Source organism: Triticum dicoccoides, chromosome 6A (genome assembly GCF_002162155.2).
Source record: "Triticum dicoccoides isolate Atlit2015 ecotype Zavitan chromosome 6A, WEW_v2.0, whole genome shotgun sequence".
NCBI lineage: Eukaryota > Viridiplantae > Streptophyta > Magnoliopsida > Poales > Poaceae > Triticum > Triticum dicoccoides.
In genome coordinates, this window is record NC_041390.1 from 414,092,553 (window position 1) to 414,110,644 (window position 18,092).

At 44.6% G+C, this 18,092-nt stretch overlaps 1 protein-coding gene across 1 annotated transcript; it reads left to right on the forward strand.

The window, feature by feature from the left end:
* Window positions 1–16,264: 16,264 nt before the first annotated feature.
* On the forward strand, window positions 16,265–17,585 carry LOC119314585 (putative cyclin-F2-1). The gene is made up of 2 exons (XM_037589315.1): window positions 16,265–17,200; window positions 17,235–17,585. Exons 1-2 carry the CDS (start codon window positions 16,265–16,267, stop codon window positions 17,583–17,585), a joined length of 1,287 nt encoding a protein of 428 aa, XP_037445212.1.
* Window positions 17,586–18,092: the final 507 nt, after the last annotated feature.

Genomic DNA, 18,092 nt, shown 5'->3' on the forward strand with positions numbered 1-18,092 from the left:
CCCAAGTACCACGACAACCCTAAAGGGTTTCGAATTCGTCAAGTTCACCTTCGAAACGTGTACCCCTACATCGCAACAAAACACCGAGTTCCTCTCTGAACGTGTGTGCCCCTACCGTCGACCCCGTGGATGTCAACTTCCTCGCCGCGACCCCGATCCTCTACGAAGTGTGTACGACTACGGCCTGTGTACCACTACTTCCACTACCATCGTGAGAACGTCTACTTCCACTACTTCCTCTACGAACTCGAACCGCTCTGAGAATGCTCCTTTGGGAAGGTATAACCCCGAGACAATCGTCCGAGAATTATTGCTTGTGTTGTATGAAATGCTCACGTTTGCACCGTGCCCGACATGTGTCTTGCATGTTCCCCGTTTCCATACCGTCGTCTCATGGGACACCCGGTAACCGGGATCACCCCACCATCCTTTGCACGCTCCCGCCACACTTTCTTTTGCACCAACGTCTCAATGAGTTGTCGGAACCGGAACGTTGCCGTGGCACCGTTTTCGTTATCGTCGTCGTGGCAGCCCTTTCTTTCTACCACGATGACAAACGCTTCATAATGCTCTTGTCAACTTTTAATAAAAATTGCATAACTTGTTCATGTCATCCGCATCATGATAACAACAATTAAAATGTTTAAAATTGTTGTTTACATTAAATTACTAATGCATATGGGGATTTACCGGATGCATTGTTTGTTATATCCGGCCCCATTTAAATTGTTTAGATGGTATAGTTTTGTTATGTTTCACCTCTTGACATGCTTAACAACATTTAATATTGTTGAGTACATAAAGGAGATCGAACTAAATAACTTGAATGTGGTGTTTCATCAATATGCAACGGAGTTGCATGTTGAGCTCCACTTAATTTGTAGGACTGTTTGTGCATTTTGCCATGCCATGCTTCATTAAACTGGACATGCATCATACTTGATTGTGCATCATGCCATGATTATGTGGTGGTTGTTTACTATGTTGTTTGCTTTCTTTCCGGTATTGCTTCTTCGGGTTAGTTCCGATAACGTCGCGTTTTTGAGGACACGTTTGACTACGTCCGTTTGTCTTCTTCCTGGACTCGTTCTTCTTCCTTGCGGGATTTCAGGCAAGATGATCATACGCTCGAAATCACTTCTATCTTTGCTTGCTAGATGCTCGTTCTTTTGTTGTGCCTATGCTGCGATACCTACCACTTTCTTATCGTGCCTCCCATATTGTTAAACCTAGCCTCTAACCCGCCTTGTCCTAGCAAACCGTTGTTTGGCTATGTTACTGCTTTGCTCAGCCCCTCTTATAGCGTTGCTAGTTGCAGGTGAAGATTGAAGTATGTTCCTTGTTGGAACATGGAGATGTTGTTCCTTGTTGGAACATGTTTACTTGTTGGGATATCACAATATCTCTTATTTAATTAATGCATCTATATACTTGGTAAAGGGTGGAAGGCTCGGCCTTATGCCTGGTGTTTTGTTCCTCTCTTGCCGCCCTAGTTTCCGTCATATCGGTGTTATGTTTCCGGATTTTGCGTTCCTTACGCGGTTGGGTTATAATGGGAACCCCTTGACAGTTCGCCTTGAATAAAACTCCTCCATCAAGGCCCAACATTGGTTTTACCATTCGCCACCTAGCCTTTTCTTTCCCTTGGGTTCTGCAGACTCAAGGGTCATCTTATTTTAACCCCCCCGGGCCAGTGCTTCTCTAAGTGTTGGTCCAACTGAGCGATGTCCGAGGCTACCAGGGGCAACTCTGGGCTGGCTTACCCGACGTCTTGCTCATCCGGTGTGCCCTGAGAATGAGATATGTGCAGCTCCTATCGGGATTTGTCGGCACATCTGGGTGGCTTTGCTGGTCTTGTTTTACCATTGTCGAAATGTCTTGTAATCGGGATTCCGAGCCTGATTGGGTCTTCCCGGTAGAAGGAATATCCTTCGTTGACCGTGAGAGCTTGTTATGGGCTAAGTTGGGACACCCCTGCAGGGTTTTGAACTTTCGAAAGTCGTGCTCACAGTTATGGGCAGATGGAAATTTGTTAATGTCCGGTTGTAGAAAACCTGAACTTGATCTTAATTAAAATACATCAACCGCATGTGTTACCGTGATGGTCTCTTTCCGGCGAAGTCCGGGAAGTGAACACGGTGTTGGAGTTATGTTTGACGTAGGTTGTTTTAGGATCACTTCTTGATCATAGTTGTTCGACCGTGCTTTTGCCTTCTCTTCTCGCTTGCTAGATGCTCGCTCTTTTGATTTCAGGCAAGATGATCATGCCCTCGAAATCACTTCTATCTTTGCTTGCTAGATGCTCGCTCTTTTGCTGTGCCTATGCTGCGATACCTACCACTTGCTTATCATGCCTCCCATATTGTTGAACCAAGCCTCTAACCCACCTTGTCCTAGCAAACCGTTGTTTGGCTATGCTACCACTTGCTCAGCCCCTCTTATTGCGTTGCTAGTTGCAGGTGAAGATTGAAGTATGTTCCTTGTTGGAACATGGAGATGTTGTTCCTTATTGAAACATGTTTACTTATTGGGATATCACAATATCTCTTATTTAATTAATGCATCTATATACTTGGTGTAGCGACCAGACCTCAAATAGTCTGATCTCTGTCCTCCGATGTCATCCCTGGATCAGTAATGCTGACACCACACATTACTCGGAGGATTTATAACAGAGTAGCAATCACACACTTATTACATCAAGTGTCTCAAAAGAGAACTTATTACAATAAGTATGGCTTAAGGACATCTAATAACGATAACAGTGAAAGGCTTGGAAGATAAGTGAGTCCATCAACTCCAACGGCATCACTGAGTATAGAACCACGACCTAAAACTCCTTAATCGTCGTCTGAAAAGTCTGCAACATTAACGTTGCAGCCCGAAAACGGGTCAGCACATGGAATATGCTGGCAAGGTAACACATAGGGACTAATGGAATGAAACAGTTATACTATATGCATATTTGGCTGGTGGAAAGCTCTATGGTTACAGTTTTGCGTAAAGCCAATTTTTCCCTACTTCAAAGGAATAAAATTTACTTACTATCATGGTGGTTGTTAAACATTGAGAATGGTCGACAGCATTCTCAATCCCAATTAAGCATCATCATTAAACATAACCCAACAAAATTAATTTTAGAGTAACATGTTGAGATTCACATGAAAATCCAAGTACTAGATACTCAAGATGTCCATAACTGGGGACACGGCTAACCATGATTAGTTTGTTACACTCTGCAGAGGTTTGCGCACTTTTCCCCACAAGACTCGATCGCCTCCGTTTGGTTTCTCGCACTACATGGTATTTGAGAAGACGGATGACCGAGACATAGTCTTTCAGAAGCGCTAGCACCTTACGATGGGTAGACCGTACCAGCTACATCCCCTACATCTGGTAGTCTACCACTGTAAGAGTTCGCATGACTTAGTGAACTATGCTAGAGCCCATAATAGCTTGTGGCTGCACACGGAAGTTTCTAGTATGAATAGTCTCATGATCCCTTTGAGCCTGGGTGGCGGTCCAAAAGAAAAACAGGCAAGTCCTGGAATAACCAGGTGCCTCAGTCCACCCAGATGTGTGTTTAAGTTTCCACCTTAGATAAACCATTAATTAACAATCTCACATCTGTCATGGATATCACTCACCCAATCCATGTCTACTAGCATAGCATGGCATAATAAGCAAACGTAGAAGTAACTCCCAAATGTTTGATAATAAACAAGTAATAGGTACTACCTCATCTACTTCCCATCCCACAATTTAATTAGATCCTAATCATGCAATGTGTGAGGATAGATTTAATGCAATAAAATTGGGTAGTAGAAACGGTATGATCAAAGTGTTACTTGCCTTGCTAATGATCTGCGAAACCTAACGATTCGAAGTCACAAGCGGCGCACTCCGGGTACTCTATCGCAAACAAACAAACAAGCATACAATAAGTACTCATCTAAAGCACAGGTAAAACTCAAATAAGAGATCTAACCAGAAGATTCAACTTAAGAACTTCGGTTGCAAAAAGAATCAAATCGAATGAAGCAACGAAAGTCAAACGGCGAAAGAAAACAACTTCGTTCTAGTAATCTGGATCTAGGGCAAATTTTACAGTAGCAAAATCTTGTTTAAGTTGGTTAAACGGATATAGGGTTTCGAGCGAAACTCTAGGCGCTTGAATCGCCTGATTCCGATAAACGAGCGGAAAGTTAAATTAAAACAAAAATCAGATCAGGAATCGCGATCAGAAAAATCACGGATTTAATCCGAGAAAAAGAAAAACGACGAACGCCGAAAAAAATAATTTCGGCACGGAAAACGAGGCACGACGAACCTCGGGCGGCGGGATCGTCGGCGGTGGCTGCTCCGGCGGCGCGCACGGATCGAGGCGGGGCTGATGGGCTGGGGCGGCTCGGGACGGCGCTATTTAAAGGCTACCCCCGGGCGGTGTCCCGCTCGGGTACAGCCTGAAGTCGGTTCATTTTTTTTTATTATTCCGCACGGAAGAAAAATGAAAAGAAATATTAAGAGGACTCCAAAAATTCCGAAATAAATTTTCACGGGCTTCTAAAATCAAGCCGCACAAGGTGAACATTTATTTGGGCCCTCAATGCAATTTTGAAAACTGCACTTTTTTCCTAAATTCAAATAAAACACCGAAAAACTCCGAAATAAAATCTTGTTTGATTTTATTATTAAATCCTCAATATTTCTTTATTTTGGGAAGTCATTTTATTCCCTCTCTCATATTTTTGTAATAGAAATAATTGATGATAAAATAAATAAAATCAAATGATCCTATTCTCAAAATTTGAGAAAACTCAAATATGAAAATAACGAAATCCCCAACTCTCTCCGTGGGTCATTGAGTTGCGTAGAATTTCTAGGATCAACCAAAATGCAAAATAAAATATGATATGCATGATGATCTAACGTATAACATTCCAAATTGAAAATTTGGGATGTTACAAACCTACCCCCCTTAAGATGAATCTCGCCCTCGAGATTCAGGTTGGCTAGAAAATAGGTGAGGGTGGTCTTTGAGCAAATCTTCCTCTCGTTCCCAGGTGGCTTCATCCTCCGTGTGGTGGCTCCACTGAACTTTGCAAAACTTGATAACCTTGCTGCGAGTAACTTGACTGGGAAACTCGAGGACCTTAATTGGTTTCTCCTCGTAGATCAAATCGTTATCCAACTGAATAGTTTCCAAAGGCACTGTGTCTCTCAAGGGTATGTCATCCATCTCTGCGTGACATTTCTTTAACTGAGAAACGTGGAACACATCATGTACTCCTGACAATCCTTCGGGCAATTCCAACTTGTAGGCCACTTCTCCCATACGCTCCAAAACTCGATATGGTCCTACAAATCATGGTGCTAACTTCCCTTTAACTCCAAAACGCTTTGTTCCCCGAAGTGGAGATACACGAAGATAAGCTCTGTCTCCGACTTCGTAAATTGTCTCCTTCCGTTTAGAATCTGCATAACTCTTCTGTCTGGACTGGGCTACCTTGAGCCTATCGTGAATCAACTTCACCTTCTGTTCAGACTCTTTAATCAAGTCAGGTCCAAACAACTGGCGGTCTCCAACTTCGTCCCATGACAACGATGTCCTGCACCTCCTTCCGTACAATGCTTCGAAAGGGGCCATCTTTAAACTGGTTGGATAACTGTTGTTGTAAGAGAACTCTGCATATGGCAAATTATCGTCCCAACTAGATCCGTAATCTAGCGCACAAGCTCTCAGCATATCCTCCAAAATCTGATTGACTCTCTCGGTCTGTCCATCTGTCTATGCATGAAAAGCTGTACTGAATTCTAGCCTGGTTCCCAAAGTTTCATGGAACTGCTTCCAGAACTTTGAGGTAAACTGGGTTCCTCTATCTGATACGATACCCCTTGGAACTCCATGCAGACATACGATCCTGGTCATGTATATCTTTGCGAACTTAGCACTGGTGTAAGTGGTCTTTACTAGGATGAAATAGGCTACTTTCTTCAATCGATCGACTACAACCCAAATCGAGTCATAGCCTGAACGAGTCCTGGGCAATCCCATGATAAAATCCATGCTTAGCTTATCCCACTTCCATTCGGGTATCGGCAATGGTTGTAACAATCCTGCTGGCTTCTGATGCTCTACCTTTACTCTCTGACATACATCACAAACTGCTACATACTCCGCAATATCCTTCTTCATTCCGGTCCACCAGAAAATATCCTTCAAATCCAAATACATCTTGGTGTTTCCTGGGTGAATCGAATACGGTGAATCGTGTGCCTCTTGCAAAATCAACTTCCTGATCTCCGGGTCATTGGGCACATAAACGTGGTCTTCAAACCATAGGGTGTCGTGATCATCCCCACGAAATCCTTTAGCTTTTCCTTTGCTCAGTTTCTCCTTTATAGCGGCAATCTCTTTGTCAGCTTTCTGAGCTTCTCTGATTCTATCCATCAAAGTTGACTGAATCTCCAATGTTGCTACATAGCCTCTCGGAACTATTTCCAAACATAGTTCACAAAGATTTTCTGCTAACTCCCTTGGTATTTCTCCCGTCATTAACGTATTGACATGACTCTTGCGGCTTAATGCGTTAGCTACTACATTAGCCTTTCCGGGGTGATAATGCAATTTCATATCATAATCCTTGCTAAGCTCCAACCATCTCCTTTGTCTGAGATTTAACTCCTTCTGGGTGAAAATGTACTTTAAACTCTTATGATCCGTGTACACCTCACAATGATTTCCAATGAGAAAATGTCTCCATGTCTTCAATGCATGCACTATGGCTGCTAACTACAAATCATGCGTGGCATAATTCAACTCATGAGGTTTCAGTTGTCTTGAGGCATATGAAACAACTCTCCCTTCCTCCATAAGCACCACTCCAAGTCCTCGACGTGAAGCGTCGCAATACACCACATAATCCTTGGTCTGGTCTGGCAAGATCAATACTGGTGAGGTAACTAAGAGTTTCTTCAACTCCTAGAAACTAGCCTCACATTCCTCTGTCCATATGAACTTGGTATCCTTCTTCAACAACTCAGTCATAGGCTTCGCAATCTTTGAGAAATTCCCAATAAATCTCCGGTAGTATCCTGCGAGTCCAAGAAAACTCAGGATCTCTCCAACTGTTGTTGGGGCTTCCCACTTGGTCACGGTTTCGACTTTAGCGGGATCTACTGCTATACCTTCTCCAGATATAACATGTCCGAGGAATCCTACTTCCTTCAACCAAAACTCACATTTGCTGAACTTGGCATATAATTGATGTTCTCTGAGCTTTCCAAGTACCAAATGTAAATGCTCCTTATGCTCCTCTTCATTCTTCGAATAAACCAGGATATCATCAATGAACACTATGCCGAACTTATCCAAGAACTCCATAAACACTTTGTTCATCATGTTCATAAAATAGGCAGGTGCGTTAGTCAGACCAAATGATATAATGGTATACTCGTACAGCCCATACCTGGTGGTAAAAGCTGTCTTCGGAATATCCTGTTCTCGAATCTTCAACTGGTGGTATCCTGATCACAGATCGATCTTGGAAAATACCTTAGCTCCTTGCAACCGATCAAACAGATCGTTGATCATTGGTAGTGGGTACTTGTTCTTGATCGTTACTTCATTCAATCCTCGATAATCAACAACCATCCTTAACGATCCATCCTTCTTCTCCACTAGAAGTACTGGCGATCCCCAAGGCGAAGAACTTGTGCGAATATATCCCTTATCCAGTAACTCCTTAATCTGCTTCTTAATTTCCACCAAATCCTTTGCTGGCATCCTATATGGTCTCTTTCATATTGGACCTGTGCCTGGCAATAGCTCAATCAAAAACTCAATATCTCTATCTGGTGGCATGCCTGGCAACTCCTCTGGAAATACATCAGGGAAATCTCTTACCACTGGTCCTTCCTCCTGCACAACTCCTGTTAGGCAATTTACTTGAGTCCTCTTTGGCACATGCCGAGATACATACTTGATCCTTCTCCCTTCTGGGGTGGTAAGCAAAATTGACTTACTAGCACACTCAATATTCCCTTCATACTTTGATAACCAATCCATGCCTAATATCACATCCAATCCTTGAGATTTGAATACTATTAAGTCTGAGGGAAAAACATAGTTACCAATCCTTAATGGTAACCGATCACACCATAGACTAGCCACATACTCTGCTCCGGGCGAAGTTACTAACATGGGTGACCTAAGGGCTTGGGTTGGTAGGTTATACTTATCCACAACTCCCCTGATTCTGATTCTGGACTAGCAACTGCATCAATGTGTTCTGCTGCTGGATTAACTGGGTGAGCTCCGGTGGAAAGGTAAATTCGGGGTCACGTCTCGGAGGCATCTGAGGGTTTAGAAAAGATGAGATATAAGAATAGAGGGGGTCTAAAGAGAAAACACTACCCATATGCACATGAGGCAAAAACAAACAATTCACTTCAATCAATCAAACAAGGGCATACAATCGATCTATCTCTCGCAAAAGTGCTCGAACTACTATATTTACATGGTGGACTACTACTACTGATGAGGTGGTCTACTAGAAATATTCTATGGTCATTGACTCCATGATATCTGCTCCAGCTTCATCAACATCGTCATCATCGCTACTATCTGCTTCCGAGTCGGTGCCGTCGATGATGATGTAGTCTTCCGGGCTAATCTCCTTGGGTTCTTCATCTTCATCTACTGGTGTAGGGCCTCCCATAAATATTCCAATCTTCTTGATCAGGTCGTCATTCTTCTCCACCAATACTTCAATTTCCTCTTCATAATCTTCACGTGTAGCCTTGAGTTCTTCCTCCAATTCCTTGATTCTAGTCTTAGCCTTCTTCAGATCTATCATGTCGGCGCACATCTGGTTCTCCTGTCATCAAATGTGCTGGTTTAGCTCCTGGATAAAAGCTGCAATTGATCTATCCTTCCTGGTGCTGATCATCTCCCAGTGTTCATCTCGGCGCCCACAAATCTGGTAGATAGTATCCTTGAGATCCTTGCGGTAGACTTCTCCAATGCGTCCCATGGCGATGTGAGCTGCCATGCTCTTTCCTAGACTCCAAGTTGGTGCATCAAAAGAAAACTCTATGGGCTCAGTGACTGGCATGAACGTCCTTCCTGGAACTTGAACTTGAATCATCCAGCGCTCTTCTTTAGGTAAAGTGGCATTGTAGGTTCCCGTGAAGCTTGGTACTCCTATGTTCAGGTATCTAGTGACTTCCTTCAAGTGTCGTCCAAAGGGTGTATCTTCATCCGGTTGCGTGAACTTGTTCCTTGCACCCGCCATCCTAAAGAGTAGAAAAGATGAGAGGTCAGAAGAGAAGAGAGTGAATAGTGATCTAGGTCTTGTGCTTAGTGGTCGTGTCCTACAGTCAGCGTGTGCTCTGATACCATCTCTGTAGCGAGCAAACCTCAAACAGTCTGATCTCTGTGCTCCGGTGTCATCCCTGGATCAGTAATGCTGACACCACATAGTACTCGAAGGATTTATAACAGAGTAGCAATCACACACTTATTACATCGAGTGTCTCAAAAGAGAACTTATTACAATAAGTATGGCTTAAGGCCATCTAATAACGATAACAGTGGAAGGCTTGGAAGATAAGTGAGTCCATCAACTCCAACGGCATCACTGAGTATAGAACCACGACCTAAAACTCCTTAATCGTCGTCTGAAAAGTCTGCAACATTAATGTTGCAGCCCGAAAACGGGCCAGCACATGGAATATGCTGGCAAGGTAACACATAGGGAGTAATGGAATGAAACAGCTATAATATATGCATATTTGGCTGGTGGAAAGCTCTATGGTTACAGTTTTGGTAAAGCCAATTTTTCCGTACTTCAAATGAATAAAATTTAATTACTATCATGGTGGTTGTTAAAACATTGAGAATGGTTGACAGCATTCTCAATCCCAATTAAGCATCATCATTAAACATAACCCAACAAAATTAATTTTAAAGTAACATGAAAATCCAAGTACTAGATACTCAAGATGTCCATAACCGGGGACACGGCTAACCATGATTAGTTTATTACACTCTGTAGAGGTTTGCGCACTTTCCCCCACAAGACTCGATCGCCTCCGTTTGGTTTCTTGCACTACATGGTGTTTGAGAAGACGGATGACCGAGACATAGTCTTTCAGAAGCGCTAGCACCTTACGATGGGTAGACCATACCACCTACATCCCCTACATCTCCTAGTCTACCATTGTAAGAGTTCGCACGACTTAGTCAACTATGCTAGAGCCCATAATAGCTTGTGGCTGCACACAGAAGTTTCTAGTATGAATAGTCTCATGATCCCTTTGAGCCTGGGTGGCGGCCCAAAAGAAAAACAGGCAAGTCCTGGAATACCCAGGTGCCTCAATCCACCCAAATGTGTGTTTAAGTTGCGACCTTAGATAAACCATTAATTAACAATCTCACATCTATCATGGATATCACTCACCCAATCCACGTCTACTAGCATAGCATGGCATAATAAGCAAACGTAGAAGTAACTCCCAAAGGTTTGATAATAAACAGGTAATAGGTACTACCTCATCTACTTCCCATCCCACAATTTAATTAGATCCTAATCATGCAATGTGTGAGGATTGATCTAATGCAATAAAACTGGGTTGTAGAAAAGGTATGATCAAAGTGTTACTTGCCTTGCTGATGATCCGCGAAACCTAATGATTCGAAGTAACAAGCGGCGCACTCCGGGTACTCTATCGCAAACAAACAAACAAGCATACAATAATTACTCATCTAAAGCACAGGTAAAACTCAAATAAGAGATCTAACCAGAAGATTCAACTTAAGAACTCCGGTTGGCAAAAAGAATCAAATCGAACGAAGCAACGAAAGTCAAACGGCGAAAGAAAACAACTTCGTTCTAGTAATCTGGATCTAGGGCAAATTTTACAGTAGCAAAATCTTGTTTAAGTTGGTTAAATGGATAGAGGGTTTCGAGACGAAACTCTAGGCGCTTGAATCGCCTGATTCCGATAAACAAGCGAAAAGTTAAACTAAAACGAAAATCAGATCAGGAATCGCGATCAGACAAATCGCGGATTTAATCCGGGAAAAAGAAAAACGACGAACGCCGAATTTTTTTCTCTTTTTTCGGCACGGAAAACGAGGCGCGACGAATCTCAGGCGGCGGGATCGTCGGCGGCGGTGGCTCCGGCGGCGCGCACGGATCGAGGCGGGGCTAATGGGCTGGGGCGGCTCGGGGCGGCGCTATTTAAAGGCTGCCCCCGGGCGGTGTCCCGCTCGGGTACGGCCCGAAGTCGGTTTGTTTTTTTTTATTATTCTGCTCGGAAGAAAAATAAAAAGAAATACTAAACGGACTCCCAAAATTCCAAAATAAATTTTCACGGGCTTCTAAAATCAAGCCGCACAAGGTGAACATTTATTTGGGCCCTAAATGCAATTTTGAAAAACACACTTTTTTCCTAAATTCAAATAAAACACCGAAAAACTCCGAAATAAAATCTTATTTGATTTTATTATTAAATCCTCGATATTTCTTTATTTTGGGAAAGTCATTTTATTCCCTCTCTCATATTTTTGTAATAGAAATATGATAAAATAAATAAAATCAAATGATCCTATTCTCAAAATTTGAGAAAACTCAAATATGAAAATAACGAAATCCCCAACTCTCTCCGTGGGTCATTGAGTTGCGTCGAATTTCTAGGATCAACCAGAATGCAAAATAAAATATGATATGCATGATGATCTAATGTATAATATTCCAAATTGAAAATTTGGGATGTTACACTTGGTAAAGGGTGGAAGGCTCGGCCTTATGCCTGGTGTTTTGTTCCACTCTTGCCGCCCTAGTTTCCGTCATATCGGTGCTATGTTCCCGAATTTTGCGTTCCTTACGCGGTTGGGCTATAATGGGAACCCCTTGACAGTTCGCCTTGAATAAAACTCCTCCAGCAAGGCCCAACATTGGTTTTACCATTCGCCACCTAGCCTTTTCTTTCCCTTGGGTTCTGCAGACTCATGGGTCATCTTATTTTAACCCCCCGGGCCAGTGCTTCTCTAAGTGTTGGTCCAACTGAGCGATGTCCGAGGCTACCAGAGGCAACTCGGGGCTGGCTTACCCGACGTCTTGCTCATCCGGTGTGCCCTGAGAACGAGATATGTGCAGCTCCTATCAGGATTTGTCAGCACATCTGGGTGGCTTTGCTGGTCTTGTTTTACCATTGTCGAAATGTCTTGTAACCGGGATTCCGAGCCTGATCGGGTCTTCCCGCTAGAAGGAATATCCTTCGTTGACCGTGAGAGCTTGTTATGGGCTAAGTTGGGACACCCCTGCAGGGTTTTGAACTTTCGAAAGCCGTGCCTGCGGTTATGGGAAGATGGGAATTTGTTAATGTCCGGTTGTAGAAAACCTGAACTTGATCTTAATTAAAATACATCAACCGCGTGTGTTGCCGTGATGGTCTCTTTCCGGCGGAGTCCGGGAAGTGAACAAGGTGTTGGAGTTATGTTTGACGTAGGTTGTTTTAGGATCACTTCTTGATCATAGTTGTTCGGCCATGCTTTTTCCTTCTCTTCTCGCTCTCTCTTTTGCGTATGTTAGCCACTATATATGCTAGTCGCTTGCTGCAGCTCCACCTCATACATTTACCTACCTATAAGCTTAAATAGTCTTGATCGCGAGGGTGTGAGATTGTTGAGTCCCCGTGACTCACAGATACTTCCAAAACCAGCTTGCAGGTGCCGATGAGTCCGTGCAGATGACGCAACCAAGCTCAGGAGGAGCTCAATGAAGATCTTGTCCTTTGTGTTGTTTCGTTCTAGTTGATCAGTAGTGGAGCCCAGTTGGGGTCGATCGGGGATCTGTGTAGCATTTGGGGTAGTCTTCTTTTATTTTGGTTCCGTAGTCGGACCATGATTGTATTTGCATGATGTAATGCTTTATTCATGTAATTGTGTGAAGTGGCGATTGTAAGCCAACTATGTACCTCTTTCCCTTATGTATTACATGGGTTGTGTGAAGATTACCTCACTTGCGACATTGCTTTCAATGCGGTTATGCCTCTAAGTCGTGCTTCGACACGTGGGTGATATAGCTGGATCGAGGGCGTTATACGTGCATGGCTAATGATTTGTTGTTGTGTGTTCTAGGCACCCCCATCCCCACATATATATAGGTGGGAGGGGAGGAGAGGCAGCCATGGGGCACCCTAAGTAGCAGGAATCCTACTTAGGGTCCGCCCAATTCGGCCTCCCCCCTTTCCTTATTTCCGGAGGGGGAAAATGGCAGAGGAAGGAGAGAAGGAAAGGGGGGCCAAACCCCCTATTTCCCTTCTCCAATTCAGCCTCCTTCCTTGGGGGGGCACCCCTTGTGGGCTGGTGTGCCCCCCTCCTATGGCCCATATCTTTCCTCCGGGGGTTCCGGTAACCCTCCCAGTACTCCGATAAGTACCCGATACTATCCGGTGTCCGAATACTATCATCCTATATATCAATCTTTATCTCTCGGCCTTTTCGAGACTCCTTGTCATGTCCGTGATCTCATTCCGGACTCTGAACAACATTCGGTCACCAAATCACATAACTCATATAATACTAAATCGTCATCGAACGTTAAGCGTGCAGACCCTACGGGTTTGAGAACTATGTAGACATGACCGTGATACCTCCCCGGTCAATAAGAAATAGTGGAACCTAGATGCTCATATTGACTCCTACATATTCTATGAAGATCTTTATCGGTCGAACTGTTATGACAACATACGTTATTTCCTTTGTCATCGTTATGTTACTTGCCCAAGATTCGATCGTCGGTATCCACATACCTAGTTCAATCTCATTACCGGCAAGTCTCTTTACTCGTTCTGTAATGCATCATCTTGTAACTAACTCATTAGTCACTTTGCTTGCAAGGCTTCTTATGATGTGCATTACCGAGAGGGCCCAGAGATACCTCTCCGATACTCGGAGTGACAAGTCATAATCTCGATCTATGCCAACCCAACAAACACCTTTGGAGATATCTGTAGAGCATATTTATAATCACCTAGTTATGTTGTGACATTTGATAGCACACAAGGTATTCCTCCGGTGTCCGGGAGTTGCATAATCTCATCGTCAAAGGAATATGTATTTGACATGAAGAAAGCAATAGCAATAAAACTGAACGATCAATATGCTAAGGTAACGGATGGGTCATGTCCATCACATCATTCTCCTAATGATGTGATCCCGTTATCAAATGACAACTCATGTCCATGGTTAGGAAACCTTAACCATCTTTAATCAACGAGCTAGTCAAGTAGAGGCTCACTAGGAACACAATGTTTGTCTATGTATCCACATATGTATTAAGGTTTCCGATCAATACAATTCTAGCATGAATAATAAACCTTTATCATGAATAAGGAAATATAAAATTACAACTTTATTATTGCCTTTAGGGCATATTTCCTTCAAGGAAAGCTTTATTGATGACATTGGGGTTTTGTGACGTCTTGGTCTGATCGTTGAACACAAACAAAGTATGCGAAGTTGCAGCTATGGCGAACTTTAAGCTAAATAAAACCCAAGTCTAAAGCGATGCCCTAAGGGCTGTATTTATAGGGAGACAGAGAGGAATTTTGTCCACCCTTGCCAAGGTGGGACTAAATTCTGTCCAAAGTCATTTTCCCTATTAACACAGACTCTAAAAACTGCCTATTAAGTGTATTTCAAAAACACATGGGCCTGGGCCAAAAATAATGTGGCGCAGCACCAATAATAAGATATGGATGAAAATTATGAAAGGTCATCTTTTATATTTCGTCCATCTTCCTGATGTCGTCATGGTGGCTTCAAAGTGCAGAAATATCCACCGGCATCTCTGTCTTGTTCTCTTCGCATGCGCCTTTATCTCCATTCTTGATCATACTCCAATGTTCATCCTTCTTGTCCATGCTAGGTCCTTTAATTGTAAGCAAGACAAATGTATCTAACTTAGGCAACATCATATTTTCATGAAAGAAACATTACGAAGAAATGAAAGTACTTGATAATTTAACTGGCATGCATGAGCTTTAGTAATGAGTCCAATAGGTATAGTAGCAGGGGTTGTGGGTGTAATGTGGTAGCCAGGTCCGCATCATGACATCAGCTTCTTCATCACTTGGCTTCTCAAGTGTGAATGTCATTGTTTCCTTTAGAGCTGAGGCTTTGCTTGCCTTTGACAGTGGCACATTCCTGACAACAGTCATTTCCTTAGCACTTGGCCTAGTACTAGCAGAAGTACTATATTCCTTCCTGAGAACTGCCTTCTTATTTGATGTGGCCTCACTAGATACAAAGTCTTCATCCTCATCGTCCGAGTTTCTCTTCTTTTTAGTTCTCGTGGCAGTCGTTGGTAGATTTGGAGAGCTCCTAATGCCCTCATAGTAGCTCTCATTAGGACTAGAACCCTCACTGAGATCAACATTCTATTATGACTGTTACTAGCACTTGATATCTTGCAGACAGGCCCTATGAATAAATGGGTATGAGCAGAGTAGATGAGTTATCATAAAAAACAGATAGTTTTTCAAAAAAATTGAGTTCAAACTTTAGTTCTAGGTTTACACAGAATGCATTTCGGAGCTACCGAATTGGTCATTTCGGTGAACCAAAGCACTCCATTTCAATTGGACCGAGATGTGACTTTTTTGCTTTTATTTTTTCACCTGGATTGTTGTGTCTGACCCCTACGGCATGGCGTGCTCTTTTCTATGCGACCCAAGCAGATCAGTGCGGGCTGGGGAAGAGTTCACACGGGGGCTGGGGTGGGAGCTTTTGGCGGGACGTGGTAACGCTGGGAGGTTTTCTTTTTTTTGCGAATAAACGCTGGGAGGGTTAAACTTTCCTTTTTCAGATGGAGACAAGACCGAACGTAGATGCTTTCCTAAAACGTCCGGCCGCTAGGTCGTGCTAGGCAGCAAGCGGCCGCTGCCTAGCAGCGTCCGCACTGCCAGTGGCGCGTGCCTTCCACGCAGCCTACGAACTCGATCCAAAACAATGACGGCGCCAATTTATTTACGCGTGGAAGCAGTAGCGTGTGTCTTCCAACCATGGTTAGTCGCAAAGTTGCAATCCGAATCATCGCCAATACGAGACGAGACCGGTAGCGATGTGGTTTTCCAACTCTCAAGAAACCGAGTCGCCGTCATGTATCAATGGCCGGACTCCCTCCCTGCATCATTTGCAATCACGTACCACCCTCCAAGAGTTCGAGACCCCTTTCTCCCCCTCGCTCAAGCGATGGCTGTCATGGATCCCTTCACCGCCGACCTACTTTCGGGTCCTTCCCTCCCCGGCGCCTTCTCATGCGCCGCCGACCACCGCATGGAGTTTGACGACGCCTACCTCCGGGCGATCGGCGCACTCCCTCCTCTTCCGACTGTCCACCTCGCTCCCCCCCACCTCCACCACGCCGCGCTCAAAGATTCCGTGGAGCTCCCGGCGACGCTGTATGCCGCCACAGTCGACGCCCATCTTTTTCCCCCGCCGTTCGAGGTGCCCTTGCCGTCCCTGCTTCCGGACCGCGTCGTCCCGGACTCCAAGAACACGGCGGCACGCCCGCATCTGTCCGGCTTCGAATTCGCTCCCACGCCCGCCGATCACGCCGCCGCACTCGAATGTTCCGTGGAGCTCCCGGCGACGTGCCAGCTGTACGCCGCCGCACTCGACGCCCATCTTTTTCACCCATCCTTGGAGGTGCCCGCACCGTCCCTGCTCCCGGACCGCGTCGTCCCGGACTGCAAGAACTTGGCCACGCGTCCGCGGCTCTCCGACTACGACATTGACATCGACTTCAACCTCCGGGAGATGGAGAAGAACGTCGAGGAGCGGCCTTCGCCGGACTACCTGAACACGGTGCAGGGAGATCGGATGAGCCCATCGATGCGTGCCACCCTCGTCTTCTGGATGGACGACTTCACCCGGCACTACGACCTGGCCCCTGGCACGCTTCACCGCGCCGTCTCCTACGTCGACCGCGTCCTGTCGGCGCGAACCTTGTCTACAGCTCGCACGGACATGGAGTATGAGCTCTGTCTCCTGGGCGCCACGGCCGTCTTCACCGCCGCCAAATACGAGGAGCGGGGCACCAGATTCAAGGTGAACGCCGCGAAAATTGCCGACGACTGTGGGTTCGCCACCAGCAAGGAGGTGACCGACATGGAGTGCAAGATGTTTTTTTTTTTTTGCGGGAATGGAGTGCAAGATGTTGGCGGCGCTCCGGTACGAGCTCAGCGGACCAACGGCCTACACGTTCGTGGACCACTTCACCAGGTACAACAACGGAGAGCGCGAGCTGGAGGTTCAGAGGTTGGCGCATCAGCTCGCCGAAACATCGCTGGTGGACTACAGATGCCTGCAGCTCATGCCGTCCGCCGTGGCGGCGTCGGCGGTCTTTCTCGCCAGGCTGATCTTGAACCCAATGGCCAGCCAGGTGCAGAAGTGGAACAGGGAATTCACGAAGCTGACAGGGTACAAGCCCACAGACCTCATCCTTGGCATTCAGTCCTTGTACATGATGAATCCCGATCCTCGCTTCGTGATCTTGCCAGAGTTCTTGTAAGAATGAAATGGAAGATTTAGGCTATCATAGCCAGCCCAGTTCTATAGTTCAGGAAACTTACATCGGTGTCAACATATACACATATATGTATGTAGTATCTGGCCTCATTCCCTCCTTGTCAAAGATGTTGTTGAAGAATCACATTCTCCTTGAGGTGGTCAAAAAAAAAAAATGGTTGATGCAGATATGGTTGTTGTTGTTGTTGTTCAACCGTTGTTTTGATCGCTTCGGATTTTCTTTTTTTCTCGCTTAGGCATAGCTTTGGTTTTCTATGACTTTACTCGTGTTTTTTTATGTTTGTGTTGTTGTTGGCTGTGTGCATCATAATTATGCCGAGAGACCGAATGTACGTTCATTGTAATTGTATTTGTTTGATACTCATTTTGAGTCAATAAAATTCATGAATGTACATGGTATCTCCAATACGGTATTTCTTAGTATTTTTAAAAAATGTCTCAATCTTTTTTTCCTAAACCAAGCCAAGAAAAATTGTAGTTTTTACAAACT